This window comes from Apus apus, chromosome 4, assembly GCF_020740795.1.
Source record: "Apus apus isolate bApuApu2 chromosome 4, bApuApu2.pri.cur, whole genome shotgun sequence".
In the NCBI taxonomy this organism is placed as follows: Eukaryota; Metazoa; Chordata; class Aves; order Apodiformes; family Apodidae; genus Apus; species Apus apus.
Window position 1 is genome coordinate 111,137,492 of NC_067285.1, and position 18,355 is coordinate 111,155,846.

The 18,355-nt window shown below is 37.5% G+C and overlaps 1 protein-coding gene across 3 annotated transcripts in view; it reads right to left on the minus strand.

Annotated features, from left to right (window-relative positions):
• The window catches only part of CTNNA2 (catenin alpha 2), a 512,527-nt gene that overhangs the window by 36,853 nt on the left and 457,319 nt on the right, over positions 1-18,355 (minus strand). For all 3 annotated transcript variants that reach the window (XM_051617316.1, XM_051617315.1, XM_051617318.1), the window contains 3 exons: positions 13,295-13,446; positions 6,285-6,398; positions 2,566-2,747 (listed from right to left, as the gene is read on the minus strand). In XM_051617316.1, the coding sequence (XP_051473276.1) occupies positions 2,566-2,747; positions 6,285-6,398; positions 13,295-13,446 (448 nt within the window). The remainder of the gene's footprint in view (positions 1-2,565; positions 2,748-6,284; positions 6,399-13,294; positions 13,447-18,355) is intronic.

The following is an 18,355-nucleotide window of genomic DNA, read 5'->3' on the forward strand; positions in this document are numbered from 1 at the left end:
TTAAAGACTGATCTTTCACTATTTTTAAGATGATGCATAAAACTCTGATTTTAGTCATTAAAGTTACCGAAGTGTATACAGACACATTTAAAAAAGTGAGTGCAGACTTTTCTGAGTCTGCTTCAAACCATAATAGATTTACTCCTGCTCCTGAGAATGGTTCAGCTGGAAATGAGCTGTTCTTTTATTTTCTTTTTTTTAATAATACGTGGCAAAAGAGTGTGTCAGACAAGAGTGATGGAAAGTCATAATATGATCAAACTAAACATTTTTTTTCTTAGTGCAATATAATTTTTTTGCATTTTTTTTCATCTATAATGCCAAGAATAATGTACTGAAACATGTTTCCATTTTTATCTTCTTTCCATACTTTCATTTCCACCTTAAACAGGTATTGAAATACAACTATGCCTCTTCTGTTGAACTTAAACTGTAGCAGAAATCCTTCCTAGTGACCTCATATCCTTTTACATTATTTACATCAGCAGATCAGACTGGCACAAACTCCACACATTTGAATAATTATTCTATTTTAACACTGCTGAGGTTACAGTGAAGCAAAAGCTGTGAAAGGCTTTGTTCTGTTTTAATGGAATTTATTAAAGAGATTTTTATTAAATCTGATGCAAACAGAGGTGAGTACTTTGATATTGATTTTTTTTTATTTACTTCAAATGTGACCAGTTTTCTCTCATTCCCAGATTAGTTCTGTTACTTTGATGGTAGAAATTGTAATTGCAAAACTTTCTATTTGATGTTCAACGTATCAAAGGTTGCCTGGCACCTTGCAGAAAGTGTTCATATTCTTGGTGCTGCTTTAGACCCTTATTTCTTCCTTCCATGAAACGATGGCACTGTTAGGACATTTTCTCACTCTGTTTTTGGGCAGAAGGATCAGAGACCCAAAGACAATATAAACAGAAAAGCAAATAACATTCCTTTAAAATATCACTCTTCACAGGAGGTTCTACACTGTCATTTGATATACAGGAGTGGTGAGTCTACTAAAAAGACAATAGTTGCAAACAGACAAATAGAGAGAAAAAGAACCTGAGAGAATAATTACTTGGAAAGAAGCATAGCAGTAATCTATTAAAGTAAGCAAACTTTCTATGTGCATAAGTACATTTAAAATAGATAATGTTTGCTGTTGCCTATTATCAATTAACTAACTATGCAAGTGGAAATACTCAAGTTATTTGCAAATTAATGACATTTACATACACCCCCCATCCATCCATCCATCCATCTGGTATGTGTAAACCCTATATTGTCAATGCAGAGACTGTCTCCTCCAAAATGGCTTGAAGGCTCCAGAAACAAAGCTTGAGATGAAGAAATCTCTTCTAGCACATGAATGAGATGAATAAATGGAAGTTGTGTGTTAATTGTCAAGAAAAACATGATGATTCTTTTCCAGTTTTGTCTAATCATATTTTGATAAATACCATTTAAACTTTTTGCCTCCCATTAAAAATAAACTCTGAAAAACCTTTAATTTATTATGGTGATCTGTAATTCAAAGAATCTTGCAAAAATGTTCTCCCTGGTATGATTAATAATGTAACTATATTTAAACAAAATAATTCTGTTTCCATGATATCATTAATAAATGCCTTTTTGATGCTCTGCAATTAGGAAAGAACAAGACATCAATAGAAAAATTAAATTAAAGCAAAAAAAAAAAAAATCATTACTGACAGGCTCCAATAAAGTATTAGATCAGGACAGTTTAATTTCATTTGGATTTTTTTTGGAAAGAAGTTCAGTGTTCAGAATCATATAAGTAGTTTTGCCATTATTTTTGATGGACACAAATTCTAACAAAATGTTGAAAGTTCAGAGAGGCACATGCATTTAGATGGTACTAAACAAAATGTCAGTTGAGTGTCTGTAAGGTTACAGACTACGTTTCCCTCTGAATTTCAAGATGATCTGCAAATAAAATGCATTTGCAAATAGGATAAAAACTTCACGTGATTAATCCCATATGGAGAAATATCTGGAGCACATGTAGAGACCAGCAAAACCCATCCTGCTACATCTGGTGTTTGTTACCTGGCTTTGCATCCCCCAAAACACAGAGCATCATCTGAATAGGCTATGAATTGTAACAAAAAGGAGAGATGTGGGATGTCTGAAGAAGTCACACTCAGAATCACAGAACCACAGAGTGGTGGGGTTTGGAAGGGACCTCTGGAGATCATCTAGTCCAGCCCCCTGCTAGAGCAGGATCCCCTAGAGCAGATCCCACAGGAACATGTCCAGGCAGGTTTGGAATGTCTCCAGGGATGGGGGAGACTCCACAACCTCCCTGGGCAGCCTGTCCCAGGGCTCTACTACCCACAGAGTAAAGAAGGATTTTCTCATATTCAGGTTCAACCTCCTGTGCTCCAGTTTGTGCCCATTGCCCCTTGTCCTGTCCCAGGACACCACTGGGAAGAGTCTGGCCCCATCCTCCTGACACCCCCTGTAGATATTGATCAGCACTGATGAGACTCCCCCTCAGCCTGCTTTTCTCTAAGACAAACAAAAAGTCCTCAGCTGAGGTTATTTTGTCCTTACCTAGTGAAGTCTGTCATTTCCATCATGATCATGCACATCTGCTTTGCCAACACAATGATGTCATTACCACTGTCATCCCATTTGGCCACCTCTGCATCTAGTTTGCTCTTTTCTTGGTGGAATATCTCTACCTGCTCAGCAATCTTAGCCTTCTCCTCCTGAGGAAGCTGAGCCATGATAGCCTGCAGAAAAAATGGGAGAAGCTGGGCATGAAAAAGGAAGCTAGAAACGATACATTTCCAGTAGTCCATACAGTGTGCCCAACTTCTACTGTCTAAAGGAGTTCAAAGAATAATAGAATGGGGGTTGAAAGAGACTTTTAAAGATCATCTATTCCAGCCCCCGCCCCCCGCAGTGCACAGGGACCTTTTTGACTAGACCAGGTTGCTCAGAGCCTGGTCAGATCTGATCTTGAATGTTTCCAATTGAAGATGCCAAGCAAAATCCAGTAGGATTCTGTTAGGACAGGCAAAACCAAACTCTTCTTATACCTTCAATAATTAAAAAAAAAATAAAAATATATATATATGTGTGATGCCATGATATTCTATGATATACAGATTATTCACCATTCAATACAGGAAAATAAAATGAAATTTCTGTTCAATCCTAACTTTTTAGGGAGAAAAAATGAATGACATTTATGGAAAAAGGCAGATTGAATTTCCAGTATTTCCTCTGGTCCCATTCTGTGTCAGAAATAAAGTTTTCTGCTTAACCCAACACTAAAATAAGCAATGACATGCAAGCTAATACATTTGAAGTGATTCATTTGCAATGAATGTACCTTTCAATTATATTTAGTGGTGTAATTGTCTCTTGGAAGATCTGCAAAGAGGCACTACCCAGGTTGATACTAATCTGCCTTGACATTATCAACAAAGCAGAGAGTTCCCTGCCCCCCAAAAAACAACAAAAAAAGAAACCCCTACAAAATTTTCATAAATACTTCTAAAGATCAAATGGACACTTCCACGAATGATTTCCAAGTTGAGCTACTGATTGGCTTTAGGGGTTCTGAAGACCACACTATGCATTTAATGGGGTGTGACACATATTTAAGTGTCATTACATTTTTTTCTTGTTTATGTCACTTTCAATCAGCTGAAGTCTCTCTCTCCATATTCTTAAAGTGCTCTTGGCTTTTAAAAATTCCTAATTGACCTTTTCCAAAACAGAAATTAAAAAGGTTATAAACAGTAGATCAGAAAATTAGAAATTTGCAAGTTAATCAAATTAGAATTCAACGCATGGGTTTTAATTAGGCCTTATCAATGTAACTCAGCAGTTTCAAATGGTAGCATAATAGCCTTTCCAAAGGAAAATGTAGGGTAAGTCAAGCTAATAAATAAATACATAAAATACATATAAAACACTAAGAACAGATGAATTAATGGAAATTAAGAGTACATGATAGGAACAGTAAAATTTGGAAAGCCAACCAATGTCTTGCATGGGTTTCTCTCTGTGAGCAGCTTCACCTGCACTCCCTTTAAACTTCTACACAGGTTTTTAACATTTCTATTCCAGCTGTTGATGCATTTTCAAATTTATATCCTATAGCCAATGCAGCTTGTATATTCAATTTTTATTTCTACTGAAGACCAATACGAGTCTTTCTACTGAAGTATTAATAGCTTTAAGGAATAAGCATTGAAAAGAAGCCATTAAATTCCACAAAAAAAAAATAATCTAGCTTTTCTACAGAAAAGGTTCAAATCAGATACTAGTTTGCTTAGCAGACTCATTTCAACTAGTCACAGGGCTGCGGACTGGGCAGCTTCTGCTTAGCAGGTTTTCATTTTAGGTTTTCATTGTTTGTTGCTTCTTGTGACAGATTGCATTTTACATTATTCTGGAATAGGACTGTCTTTATAATATATTATGTTTACACAGTGTGTAGCTGATCAAAACAGAAGGTTTTAAGTGCAGCAGTAATAATAACCGCAATAAATGTAACAGAATTTAAGACTCCCAAGTCCCTAGATGAACTAGGTTCTTGGTAAAAATACTACTGCAGTCTTCATTTGGTTTTCAGCTCAAAAAAGGATAATTTGCTACCCAATCCTAGATCTAACAAAAAAAAATAATAAGACTGTTGAATAACTGTCTTGTACCTCAAGATTTGTGTATCTGAGACTTACTTTGGTAGTCATCTTTTTGAATATATCGAAAAGGACTTTATGGTCTTTAAAAATCCCCAAAAGACAGTCATCTGCATCCAGAACATAGTTCTGATATAGTGCTCAGGGTAAGCTACCCCTGCATCATTCTGCTGGTCACCTAGCTCTCTGAGGTGGGATCTACAACCTACCTGGTCTTCATCTGGATGATAATGACATATACGGTATATCCCTGATAAACAAGGACAAAATTGTTTGTATTTGGGATGCATTGACAGAAAACTAACTTTTCTGACACATGATATTGTTTATTTACCATCAATATCTACCATCAATATTTACCATGTATTCAATATTCAAGAAAATGAAGTTAAGATAAAAAAAGAAACCACAGCCCATTCCACTGTACCTGTCTTGCACTCCTCTAATACCTCTGAGTAAGTTTCATAAAGGTTTTCATTGTTGTATTTTTTCCTTTCAGGTTGTAAATTGTTTGTGTCAAGCCCTAACAAACTGTGGGTCTTCCTACAGCAGCTAAAAACTCCTTGTTCATGGTCCTCTGAATTGATCTTTCAAAGCTTTGTTGCCTTTTGGTCTTTAGGTTCTCAGCCCTACAAATCCTCTTCCAGAACTCAAGGTAAGAAGTCACTGCTCCATTTACCAGCTTTTGCTACAGCCTTTGAGTGTGTGTGTGTGAAGGATGTTTTTAATTTGGTCCATTACCTCACTTTTAGCACTCACCAGAAGAAACCTGCAAACCTGTGCAAAACAACCATGAAAGTAATTCAGGGAATCCCCAGTTCCTACGGGTTCTCTGATGGAAAATGTTTAAGCTTTTTTTTTTTTTTTTTTAAACTCTCTTTGCAGTCAAACATATTTTCCTGATGTTGTTTGCCCCCCAAATTATATTCTGATGATATTTTTGTTAATAAACTGAGCCTAGCAGCCTATTTAGTAAAAGGTAAACATTCATCAGAGGGTGGCATAATCTTGAATGTTAACAAACTTCACTTCTCCAGCACCTGTGACCCCTGAAGCACTCATCAGTTTAATTTGCAATCCCCATGCACCAGCCAAGGTCACAAATCACAGTGACTGGAGTTCATCATGATGTAATTACCTTGGTAAAATTACACTGACTCAGTAACAAATGTCTTCAATTACAATTAAATTATAGGGACTACTCAGTAGTTTAAGCAGATCTTCTTGACACGTTTGCACACTGGGAAAGATGACTAATGTAAGATTTCTCTAGATACAGCACATGGTGCCCTGATGGGATTCTTTCTTCTTTTTTAATAATTTGCTGACTACTCCCACAATTTCATCACATTCCAAACCTGCAAGGCCTTCTCCCACAGCACATGGTTGATACAAGGCATCCCATAAGCCTCAGGAAGATTCAATAAAGTCAGTGCTTTTCAAATAGGTGAGACATAAAAAAACCACCTTTCAACACCTGGGTTACCTTATCCCTTTACCCCCTGTCCTTTCCTAAAGGACCCTGAAGATCTGAAATCACTGCCTTGGCTCTCCAAGGCACAGCTTTCCATTTGCAGCTTTACAGACAATGCAGTACAGGGCTTTTGCACTCACCCTTGCACTCTGGCCAGCAATAAGCTGGTCATCTTCAGTCTGGACACTTGTTCGGCTGCGAACGTCATAATCTTCCTGCTCAAAGTCTGAGTCATCTTCTAGTTCTTCAGGGGTCTAGAGAGAGAGACAGGGGGAGAAAGCAAGAGAGTGGAGATGACCAGCTTATAAAGGATACAAAGTCCTATGTACAGTAAGCTCTTTATTTCATTGACTACCCACCCAGGAAATGCTGTTTCTCTTCCCTTCTGAATTAACTTGTCGGCCCAAGCAGTCAAGTGAAAATTGAATTGTCTTAAAAATTAAGTTGTTTCCATTCTATTTTTCTCTACAAATGGCATTTATCATTACCTTGCTGTAATTCTTCTTCACTCTGTTAACATGATGAATGCAGTTCCAGGAACACATGTCCTTTGGACACACAAACAAGTGGAATGCAGTATTTCAAAGTAATGTTATTTCATATATAAATGGACACTAATACAATTCCATTACTGGAATCTCCACATAATCTTCAAAGGCAAAAAGTAAATACCTGGCATGAGTAACTAACATCCTAGAAGAAAAAATTATCAAAGAAAGTAAGAAATTTCCCCTTGAAAGAAAATGTAAATTACGTCAAACAGTTTGAAACAAATGTAAACTGCTTTATCTTGTTACTTCACATGGTTCTTTTCAGATACACAGCTTTGGAATTTGCCTCATCCCCTAAACTGAAACCACGTTATCTCCATTGCTGGTGCTACAAATGTGTGAGGGTCTGTGGGCAGACTGATTAAACCTAGTTATGTATATGCTGGCTTCAGGTTGTTTAAAATTTTGGAAGGAGGGAGAAAAAAAGATAACTGATCGATCTGTTCATTTGTTTTTTTTTCACCTTCTACCAAAAAATTAGAAGCAAAAATTTTCCTTATGTTATATGCAGTCTACTTTAACTCACTCTTTAGTATTTTACTTAATATAAATGGTGCAAAACCAGATATAGACTTTAGGAGGAAGACTATATTCAATTTTGTGCTTGAACAGCATCTAGCACAATGATCTGGCCACAAGTACCTTCTGTAGGTACAATACATGATGGTGGTAATAGAGAAAGGATCATAGTAACTGTGCAGGGAAATCCTCACCTTCCTGGATACCCATATGCCTCTATGTCAACCTAGAGGGCCAACCATTACAGAAGAAATCATCCATGCTGGCATTTCATGCTTGGAGACAATGTCAAGTTTGGTAGCAGAGGTGCTAATCATTGCCAGTTGTCACTACAGCTCTCTCTTGAAGATGCTCAGTCACTAAGAACTGGTCCAAACCCTCTAACAGAATGTAGAGAAGCCTTTTAGTGACATTTATACTACAGCCTGGTTTCCAACATGCTTGTAACGGGAAATCAGCTGCTTTGCTGGTTTCGTGGTGAAGTGCACATGATGGGGGGAGTAAAACTCAGACATCTTCATTGGGCTGAAAGAGGATACATGTTTTGATGCTGAGCAGTGGAAGAAGCAATAACAAAGTATGACAGTATGGTAAGGAAACTCAGGCAACTCTAAAGAGATGCCTGTACAAACAGTGTATGGAACAGGATAGACAGGAGGTGAAGTTTAGGTGAAAAAATGAATTTATAATCATTGCCACTGGAAAAAAGAAAAAGATTGGTACACATCATTATCATGGCCAATGGCTTTTGCTTTCCAATTGCCTTTAATCACTCCACTCTACTCAGCTGCCTGAGGGCAGGATACTTTAAAATCTGTCATGAGGAAACCAGCTACTAAGAGAATCACACAACAGCCTGAGCAAAAGAGAGTATTTCCTGTCATAGGGCTCAGCTTTTTATCTGCATAGGGTTTACTGTGAGTAACAGGAGCAGGATGGAGAGTTTCAACCCCTGGCTCTTCCCTATTCATCCTCCAAGTCCATTCAACCAGCCAGTCGCACTGGTCATTATAAAAACAGCACCCCTTCCCCACCCAAGTATAATCTTCTTACTTCTGTTGCCACTTTTTATATCTAAGACTATAAAAGATAATATGCAGCCCTTTCCCAGGCTTTCATAGTCAGGAGTTGCAGTAAAGTAAGAGTGTAATATTCAAAATATTAAATCTCAACACTGTAACCAGTAAGGACATGAGAATGCCTCTTAAAAAGACCTAAAATATTCTGAAAATGCTGTGTTTCAGGGATTTATTCTAAAAGAAACATTCAGAAAGAAACATACAGCTGTTACTGCCTGACATTCATAATCTTGAAGTTTATGGTCTTTACAAGACTGAAATTTAATAGATTACAGATGCTGAACGTGGAGAAAATGTAGTGCAAACCAAAAGGACAAGTTAATGCAACCATTAAAAAACCTGCACTTCCTCTCTGTACAAGTGAGATCTAATGCAAAACTAACTTTCAGATTCCCTCTCTTAAGGTTTTTCAAGTGTGGAGAATTTAACACCCTCATTTTCTTTGAAAAATAACTGCATTTTTCAATAAGATGAAGAACAGCAGTGAGCTGTTATCCATCTGCTGCCAGTTCAAACACACTGCATGCTTTTCACTTGTGCAATGTTGCTTTGTTTAGGTTGATCTCTTGAAGATGAACCCATCTATAAAATGCTCTCCTATTTGTTTAGACACAGAGGAGAAAAAACCAAAATATTATATCGAAGCACCATGACTTACAGATTTTTACTCCCAGCAGGGCCTTCTAAACATAACAACTCTAGATTTTGTGCACAACTAACAGGACCTTGATATTTAAAACCTTGTTTCCAAGACAACAAAGCCTGGAATTAAATTTATCTGAGTTGGAAGACAGAAGGACTGAATCAGCCCTGCAGACACCTGAACCTATGGTCACACAGACGTAAGAAACCTGGATTTCAGATTGGAGACAGCTTCCAAACAAAACTCAGACAATCACCAGTGGCAGGAAGAGCTAGAGTAATTTTAAAACAAATAGATTTTATGGAGTCAGTGATTTTATCAAAAAAACAGACTATTTTTTATAATTTTTAGTCCATCTGCTTTGTAGCACAGGTCATAACACTTCCCAGGACTAAATATAGTATCTCTACTACACATAGAGCATCTTCTCTTCGTTCAGCTAATTCACATTAATTCTCCCAGTGAAGAAGACTCTTTCACAACCCCAGATAAATCACCCAGTAAATATATACTTTCTCTTTTAAGAAGTATGCTTTATGTTTAATATTAATTTATTGACTTTCAACTTCCAGTCATTTGAAACATTTGTGTTTGTTTTTTTTTTTTTAATATCTCTCTCTGGCTGCTAGTCTGAAGATCTTGCTGTGAACAAAATATCTTTCATCAATATAATTTCACTTCATCCTTTTTAACTGCAGTATAAAAAGGTGAATTATGCACATATAAGTCGTCAAATGGAAAATATATACAGATGTATAAATGCTATTTGTTTAACACTTCACCAATTCAAATATGCTTGATGAAGTCAGAAACCCCACTATGCTATAGTGTTGTATGCACTTAAAAATTGTTAGATGCAGTTACAAGAACTTCAGCAGAGTAACCAAGTCAATCTCACCTTGTATGGAGGGGAAAGGAAGGCTCAAAATATATTCCTGCATTTTTTACCATGAAAATACCCTCTAACTCTACAAGCTAAGGATTTAAAAAAAAAAAAAAAGGCAAAAAAAAAAAAAGGCAAAAAAAAAAAAAAGCAAGCCTTCAGAACATGCTTTTCTATTCAGCTTCACACTGTTTTCTACACTTGTTTTTGTACAAAGGCAGTTGCAGCCTGAGTGACTCAGGTGCGGCAAGCAACGTCTGAGTAGCAAAGACAGAGGATTTCTCTCACAGCAGGTCTTCAGCTACTAGATGTTTTACAGTAAAATCAACTTACAATCACAGAATAGTTGGGGTTGGAAGGAGCCTCAAAGATCACCCAGTTCCAACCCCCTGCATGGGTAGGGACACCTCCCACCAGACCAGGTTGCTCCAAGCCCCATCCAGCCTGGGCTTGAACAATTCCAGGAACAGCTTTCCTGGGTACCTGTGCCAGTGTCTCACCACCCTCCATGGAGAACTCCTTCCTAATGTCTAACCTAAATCTACCCTCTGTCAGTTTAAATTAATTTGGGCCCTAGAAGAAGGAAGGGGTGGAGGATATGACATTTTTAAGTTCTGGATTTATTTCTCATTGTCCTGCTCTGATTTGATCAGTGACAAATTAAATTGATTTTTTCCCCAAGCTGAGTCTGTTTTGCCTGTGACCTTATCTTAACTGGTGAGTGAACCCTCCCTGTCCTTGTGTCATCCCATGAGCTGTTTGTTAGATTTTCTGCATCCCACCATTTTCTTGAAGTGCGAAGCCACATGGTGCTCTGTTGCCAGCTGGGCGTAAGCCACCACAGTTCCAAAAGTGCACTCCTGATCCCAACACATGGAACACTGATGCTAACCAAGATGCAATTAAACAGCAAGGTGGACAATAGCAAAGACCACGTGTGAAAAGAGCAGACTGGCCTGGGAGATACATCAGAAAGAGAAAAAGTGACAGTATGATTCCTCTTAACTGTTGAGTTTCTGTCTAATAACTGAGAACATTTCATAAGTAGCTCTGAAAAAAACAAAGTGAATTTGATCCCTATGCAGTAATATAAAAAAGGTTGGAACTAAGTTATTATTTTCTATCTTATTTTTAGGTTCTATGATTATACTAAGACATTTATTTACATGACTTCTTAAGTTGTGAAAGATTTTTTCTTCCATATAGATCATAATTATAGTCCCCAATGCAAAAAATGAGTCTCCTTTATCTTCCAAAGGGACAATAAAATCTCCCCCTTTTCAAGGGAAAAGAAGAACAGAGATTATCCCCCTTTCCTTCAGCTTGCTAAAAGTAATAATACTAACAGAAATTAATTTTAAAAGTGGCTTTATTTCCTCCATGGAATGAGGGAGTCGTCTCAGATAAATTCAGTCTTTCATGGCATGCTCATGAACAATTACTGCCTGGAAATTGTTTGTGTCAGATGCTCTAAAAAGTTTGCAAGGTTTCTTTTCTTTTTCTAATTCTGCAAGAAGCTTTACAGCCTGAATTAAAGAGCTGCATGAGATTTAATTTATTATTAGATAAAAGTATTGTAAAGACTGTCTTTTACAGCTTAATGCTCACCCCTTAATTATACATTGCATTTCAATGTGAGATGTCCAGATGGGAATGCTAAAGAACATCTCAAACTAATTTTGTTTTCTGCAGAAAATAAGGTTCTGATTCAGCAAACTCTGGTCTCTGCAATTGTGTATATGTGGATTTTCCCAGTCAACTCACAAGTATAATAAGTCCATTTATGTCCTTTAGGAATCTGTCTGGGTAAGGAGCACTACATTTAGCTCCCTAAATAAGTCAATTTTCTGAATGCAAAATACATCTTCCTAATCTGGATAAGCAGAATTCATTAACTCATATCACACAAGAAGAGGAAAGTGGTAGTGATACAATTGCAGAAGTAACCTGGGCTATTTCTGAGGTGACCGCGAAGCCTGCATGCTGATCAGCTTTCCAAACTAGGAAACATAACAGGAAGACAGCAATGAAATAAAGGAAAGTGCCTCCAGAATTTAAAATGGTGCTTTGTGCTTAGTAGAAACATCTCACTCAGAGTGGACAGTCTCATGGCAACTTCTCTTGGACAACTCTGTTGTACAGGGAGGTGCTGGAATTCCTCTGCAGAGGGGATGGGGAAGCGTGGGTCTACAGCAGACACCACCTGATGATTGTGTCTCATGAGGCCACTGAAAATGTCTCATGAGATACTAGAAAAGATTAACATGTCCACAGAAGTGGTTCTTATCCTAACAGAAGTTTGGAAACGGCTGTTACAGACTAAAGAACTGGATAATCAAAGGAAAAAATTAAATCCTTTACTGTGCAGATCTTTCATTTCCATCCCAGTCCAGAAGAGTTCCAAATACCCTGATGCTGAACACCCAGAAACAGGACAGGATTTCTCCCATCATCAGTCATGACAGTAATTCAGGCTACCTGAGACTAGCACTGGGTACGGGCATGGCATTTTTGTTCTGCAGCTATAAAATTAAGCTTGTCAAAATCTTACACTGTATATGTTAATATATAATGACAGATGACTGAAATGAAGCTATTCCAGTGTGCTCCAACTGCCTGAAGTCTTTCATCAGAGCCACAATATACCCATAACCACAAGTGTATGTCACCTGTTTGCTCAAAGGGATGGGTTGTTGTTTTAGCACGGTTATTTGTTCACGTGTTTTCTCTGTGTAGCTCTATTTGTATGTGGCTTTCACTGGGGCAGATTCCAGGCAGTTTGTGTTTCAAATAAGAGTTACAATTGCTGAAGAAACATCCAAGACAGGTTCGGTTTGTTGGGGTTTGCTTTTGTTTCGGGTTTTTTTTGTGTTGTTGTTTGGTCGTTTTTTTAAATCTTTGACTCTAGACTACCCTGAAAAGCAAGACACACATCTCTCTCACAATAATTTTGTTGTTCTGTGGTTGTAATTTATTTGTTTGTTTAGAGATGCTTAAGCAAACAAAATCTACTGGTTAGTCAGCACTGAGAGACACATTCTTTACCTCAGTAAACACTCTAAACCATCCCTGCAGAGCTCACTGGAGCAGCAATTTCTTTATTAATTTAGATTTTAACCAGACTTACCTCATATCCTAGGCAGTGCATGAGGAAAAAAAACCCACAATAATCGACACAAACTCTGAAGATCTTTGCAAATTAACACTGCTACAAGAAGTTTGTTGGCAGTTGTGATCAAGTCTTCTCCTAGGTGATTAGCAAATCAATTGTGGTTCACCTCCTAAAATACCCTCATCTATTTACTTCCAAATTCTTATTTTGCTGCACCTCCTTTTGTTTCACGCTTGTTTCAACATCAAGCTTTCCTGGCTTATTATGGAACAAAGTTGATTCCAAGGGCCTTTTATGTTCCTCTCATCCCATGTGATACATTCTTGTAAGTCCCAGCTTTTATTCCCCAGGTGCCTTACATACCCTTATCATGAGAACAGCTTTCCTGATGTCCCGAACTCCATCATAAACCAAACGGGAGGCATCTATGAACTCATTCTCTTCAAAGGGCTGTGGGACATTCGCACTCAAAGCTTCAATGGCAACCTCAACTTGTTCAGCAAAACGTGGCATAACTAGATTTAAAAATAAAATAAAAGCAGTAAGATTAGACACCTTCTTTACGGAACATTTTCTCCCTGCCTTTGGGCAGAAATACTTTCCAGTAGATGTGGTACATATTCTTGTTACAATTTCAAGACTCAGGAAGGCTCACGGGGTGAGTCTGTACTGGCTGTTCACATGCAGAGCTCCAGCAAATTTTCTGACAGCATGAAAATATTGATCTTCATATTCTCTCCTCCAATTGCACAACAACGAACGTCAAATTCCTTTTAAAAGAAGTGTGACTTACTAACTTTTTTAAGCCTGCAAGCTATCTGAGCTGACAGGAAAGGACATTTAAAACCTTTGCAAATTGGAATGAACACAGCATGTATTTATACCAAACGATCAAAGCAAAATGTAGCCATTATGCCTACTAGTTTAAATAACTAACTACAGTCTAGCTCATAACGAATAATAAGAAACATATAAGGGATAAAATGCAAAATCTAGCAGATTACTTTTGTGAAAGCACGTAAATTAACATCCTGTTACCTCACTATCTTCATGTATATGAAAGGAAAAACAGCCATAGATTTTAGCTAACAGTATTATAAACTGTGGTATGAGCTTTTTGAAAACATATCTGAAAGAAACTGTTTACTTATGTAAATAGTTTGAAGGCATTCCTTAAAGTTACCAGAGGCTTATCTTCAAATTTTATACAGGATTCCTTTGAAGGTATAATCACTTTCTGCATATGTAGAAATGTTCCCTGAATCAGACATCTAACAACTTAAACCCAAATCCTACAAACAGGAACATGAACACCAGGTCCCACTGACTATAATGCACTTATACTCCTGTACTTAATTACTCCTCTTCTTCAATATTTTAACATAATTCTTGGACAACTCTGCTTTCAAACAGTACAGGATGAATAGAATCAATGTTTCATTAGAAACATTGATACAAAATCCACTGGGACTAATTCTTACAAATTTAAGGAACTTGTCTCAAGGATAAGACTTAAAGAAAGCCTTCTTTTCACTATATTCATATTTTTATTTTTTGCCTTCTTCTAGCATCTAGGTATCTAAATCATATACAAACGGCTTCATTATCTTGATTTCTAACTCAGCTGCCTTTTTTGTTGCAATATTATCTTTCTTTATAATTTTTTCCCTAGACCCTATTTCTAATACACTTTTGGGGAGGGCTGATCTGAGCTGATGAATACAAAGGGGGATTTCCAGTGTCGTTTTGATCAAGAGCAGTGACAATCCTTCACAGGAAGGCAACTTGCACTGTGTCAGGAAACCATGCTTTCTACTTCACTGAGTGCCCTTAAATATATTTTACTCTTAAAAAAAAAAAAAAAATCTGTTGTATGCATCTTATTTACTGTCTGATTCAAAGTAAAAACACAAGAAAAAAAATATTCAAGACTAGTTTACATTTTGAAGAGCAATTAGCAGCAACCATGAGCTCAACTGTCCTGTCATTTATTCCTGACTGGATATTAAAGGGAAACCCTTTAAAGGAACACATCTATTCAAATGTTGTCTATTCTGCCTCTGTATAGAAATAGATACATATATGTTTGTTCATGTAAGCAGATGGAAGTTGTGTGATGACTTATGCAGATTTTACCCAGCTACAAAAGTTTTGAAGTAAGATATGGGAATAAGTAACTTCCAACTGTCTTAGCACCCAAGCTCATAAGGTCATTATATTTATGAAGGAGTCTCAAGAAAACACTGGTAGTGTCAGAATAATGCATTTGCTTTCTGATACTTTCGAGAAAGGTGTCAATAACTAAACTATTTTTTTTTAAAAAAAGTTTTCCTTTGTGCTTCTAGATCACTATTAATTTCATTTTGGGTTAAACTACAAACTTACTTATGGCTTACCCTTTCAAGAAGTACTTGAAGACAAGTTTAGACCTTGAGAGGAAAAATAAAGTAAACTATTTTTAAAACCAATGCTTTTCATTTTTAAAAAGTAAAATCCAAAGCTTGGGGAAAGACTAAAAGAGTTGAGTAAACTCATGTATTTGAGTAGTTTTAGCTTACTGAAAGATAAATAATCAGAGCAACTCCTGAATCATCTTTGAAAACTCAAGAAAAACTGTAACAGTGAAAGTTCCAGGGATTTAAAAACAGAAAAAGCACATCTCTACATAAAGGTAGAGGAGAAAAGAGGGAAGAATTACAGCACATTGAGCCTAATTTCTGTACCCAGAAAGAAAATGAAACATGTTGTAAAGCAATTAATATTTAATAATCTTGTAAATAATGAGCAGATGTTGGGCAGGCCACAGATTTGTCAAAATAGGTTGCATCAAGTTATTACAATATTTTACTTGATAGGGCAGCAAACTGGTGGGTTGGGAGAAGCAGGAGATATGATGCAGCTTGACCTCGGTGGGATTTTTTACATGGCCACGCATGACATTCTTAGAAGGGAAAGCAGCTAAAGGAAGAATTACCTGTGGTGTGTTATTAAACCAGAATGAGAACTCAAATGGATTTTTGCAATATGTCTAATAATTCAATGCTATTGTATAAAATGGCAAATGTCAATCTAGAATTATTACACTATATAAAAAAAGACTTGAGAGAAGATACTGTGCAACTGCAGAGTGAGGCCCTAGTTGGAGTACTCTGACTCTTTCCTGAGTGCTCAAATGAGATTTCTGCAGCACGTGAACAAGAAGGAATGACATGAGAATGTTTTCCAAAAAAATCCCTTATTATGTGGTTGTATCCAGACATATATTTCTAGGTTTAGAACCTCCTATGCTCCAGTTTGCACCCATTGCCCCTTGTTCTATCACTGGACATCACTGAACAAAGCCTGGCTCCATCCTCCTGACACTCGCCCTAAACATATTTGTAAACGTTGATGAGGTCGCCCCTCAGTTTCCTCTTCTCCAAGCTCAAGAGACCCAGCTCCCTCGGCCTTTCTTCATCAGGGAGATGTTCCACTCCCTTCATCATCTTTGTGGCTCTGCCCTGGACTCTTTCAAGCAGTTCCCTGTCCTTCTGGAACTGAGGGGCCCAGAACTGGAAACAATATTCCAGATGTGGCCTCACCAAGGCAGAATAGAGGGGGAGGAGAACCTCATTTGTCTTCTTGCAATATATATTGTAATTTACATTTATTTGGGCTATAGTTGTTTTCCAAACTTTTTTTACTTGACCAATGAATAGGGAAGCACACAGAAAAAGAGGGCAGTGATTTGTGCTGTATTGTTTCTGCTAGTCAAGTCAGAAGCAGACCCTCTAAATTTGTCATCTTGGGCACAGAGATCTACAAGGGAGATACAGAAGCGAAATATTTTAAGAGATTGTTCACTTGCCAAATCAGAACTCCCCCTAGTATCATGGAAATGGTTGTTAAAGTATTTAACAGGCAGTTTATAGTGTCTTCAGCACCAGATCCTGCAAAATGTGCTACAATAAGAAACACTTCTCACTAGAAATATGAATGTTCACATCTGAGAGATGTTTTAGTTATTCATGACTTTACTAATAAAATTCTATTGGATTTATGACCATACTTTGCTTGAAATGGATGTACAAGAGGAACAAATAGATACAGGTCAAAGCAGAGCTCAAGTGTCAAAGAATGACTAGTTCTTCCATATTTTCCCATATTCTCTCTGTATGGGATTTTTTCACCTCCTACTTAAATTTTCAAGTCCTTTAGATCAATCAGTGAAGATTGACAACAATAATGTTCAGGCCTGAAGCCCCACAGGAGGTAATTTTTTTCACTATGCCACTGGAAAGATGCCAACAGTCATGACACCATTTGTTCATTCCAGCAGCAGCAGATTCAAAAGCATCAGGTCGTGGGGAGGAGATGGAAAATTTTGCTCATTTTGGTGACAATGAGGTACTCATTCTTGACCAACTGTATTTCCATGGGAACTGCCCAGTGGGTGTGAAAACTTCTTTCAACAACTTTGAGGCTGCAGAGCTGGCTATAGTTTAGTCCTTAATTTACATTATTACATGTATATATTATCTGCTATTTCAAACTGGAAATAGCTATCAAACTAGATTATGAACTGCCTGCTTGCCAATTGCATCTCATTTTTGATTAGACAAGCAAGAAAAAACGTCTTAAACTAATAAGATGCTATTACTTGCTTATAGTTTCTCTAAGCATCTTCTCATTTAATGCAGTAAAGTTTTTGGAAACTGAGTTCAGAACAATATTATTCTCCAGTTACAGATATTGGGCCACACTTTAGGAGCTCCATGACAGTGGTGTATGGGGAAATACCTGAGTTGCACCCACAAAACCTCTAATCTTTCCTATCTCTCAGTTACTGTACAAAGAAGTCTGAGAAAGTTGGGTTTGTTCAGCTTTGGGAAGAGAAGGCTCCAGGGACACTTCATAGCGGCCTTCTAGTATCTGAAGGGGCTCCAGGAAAGTTGGGGAGGGGCTTTTTACAAGGGCTACATTTACACGGGGTAATGGATCAAAACTGGAAGAGGGGAGATTCAGGTTGGACGTTAGGAAGAAATCCTTTAGTGTGAGGGTGGTGAGACCCCGGCCCAGGTTGCCCAGTGAAGCTGTGGCTGCCCCATCCCTGGAAGTGTTCAAGGCCAGGCTGGATGGGGCTTGGAGCAACCTGGTCTACTGGGAGGTGCTCCTGCCCATGCAGGGGGTTGGAACTGGATGTTTTTTAATGTCCCTTCCAACACAAACCAGTCTGTGATTCCATGATTCTTACACAGACAGCGAAAGAGCTACAAGCAAAGGCATCAAATCTGTATCTGGCAGTGAAACATGTACATGTATCAGACAGAGGCTGATTTGTTTATTACGTACAGAGAGATTGGCTACACTTTTCAGATTCAGAAGCAAATAAATACTTTGGGGGAAAAATTAAATATTGTTTTCTTAGTTTGAGTTGGGGGTCTT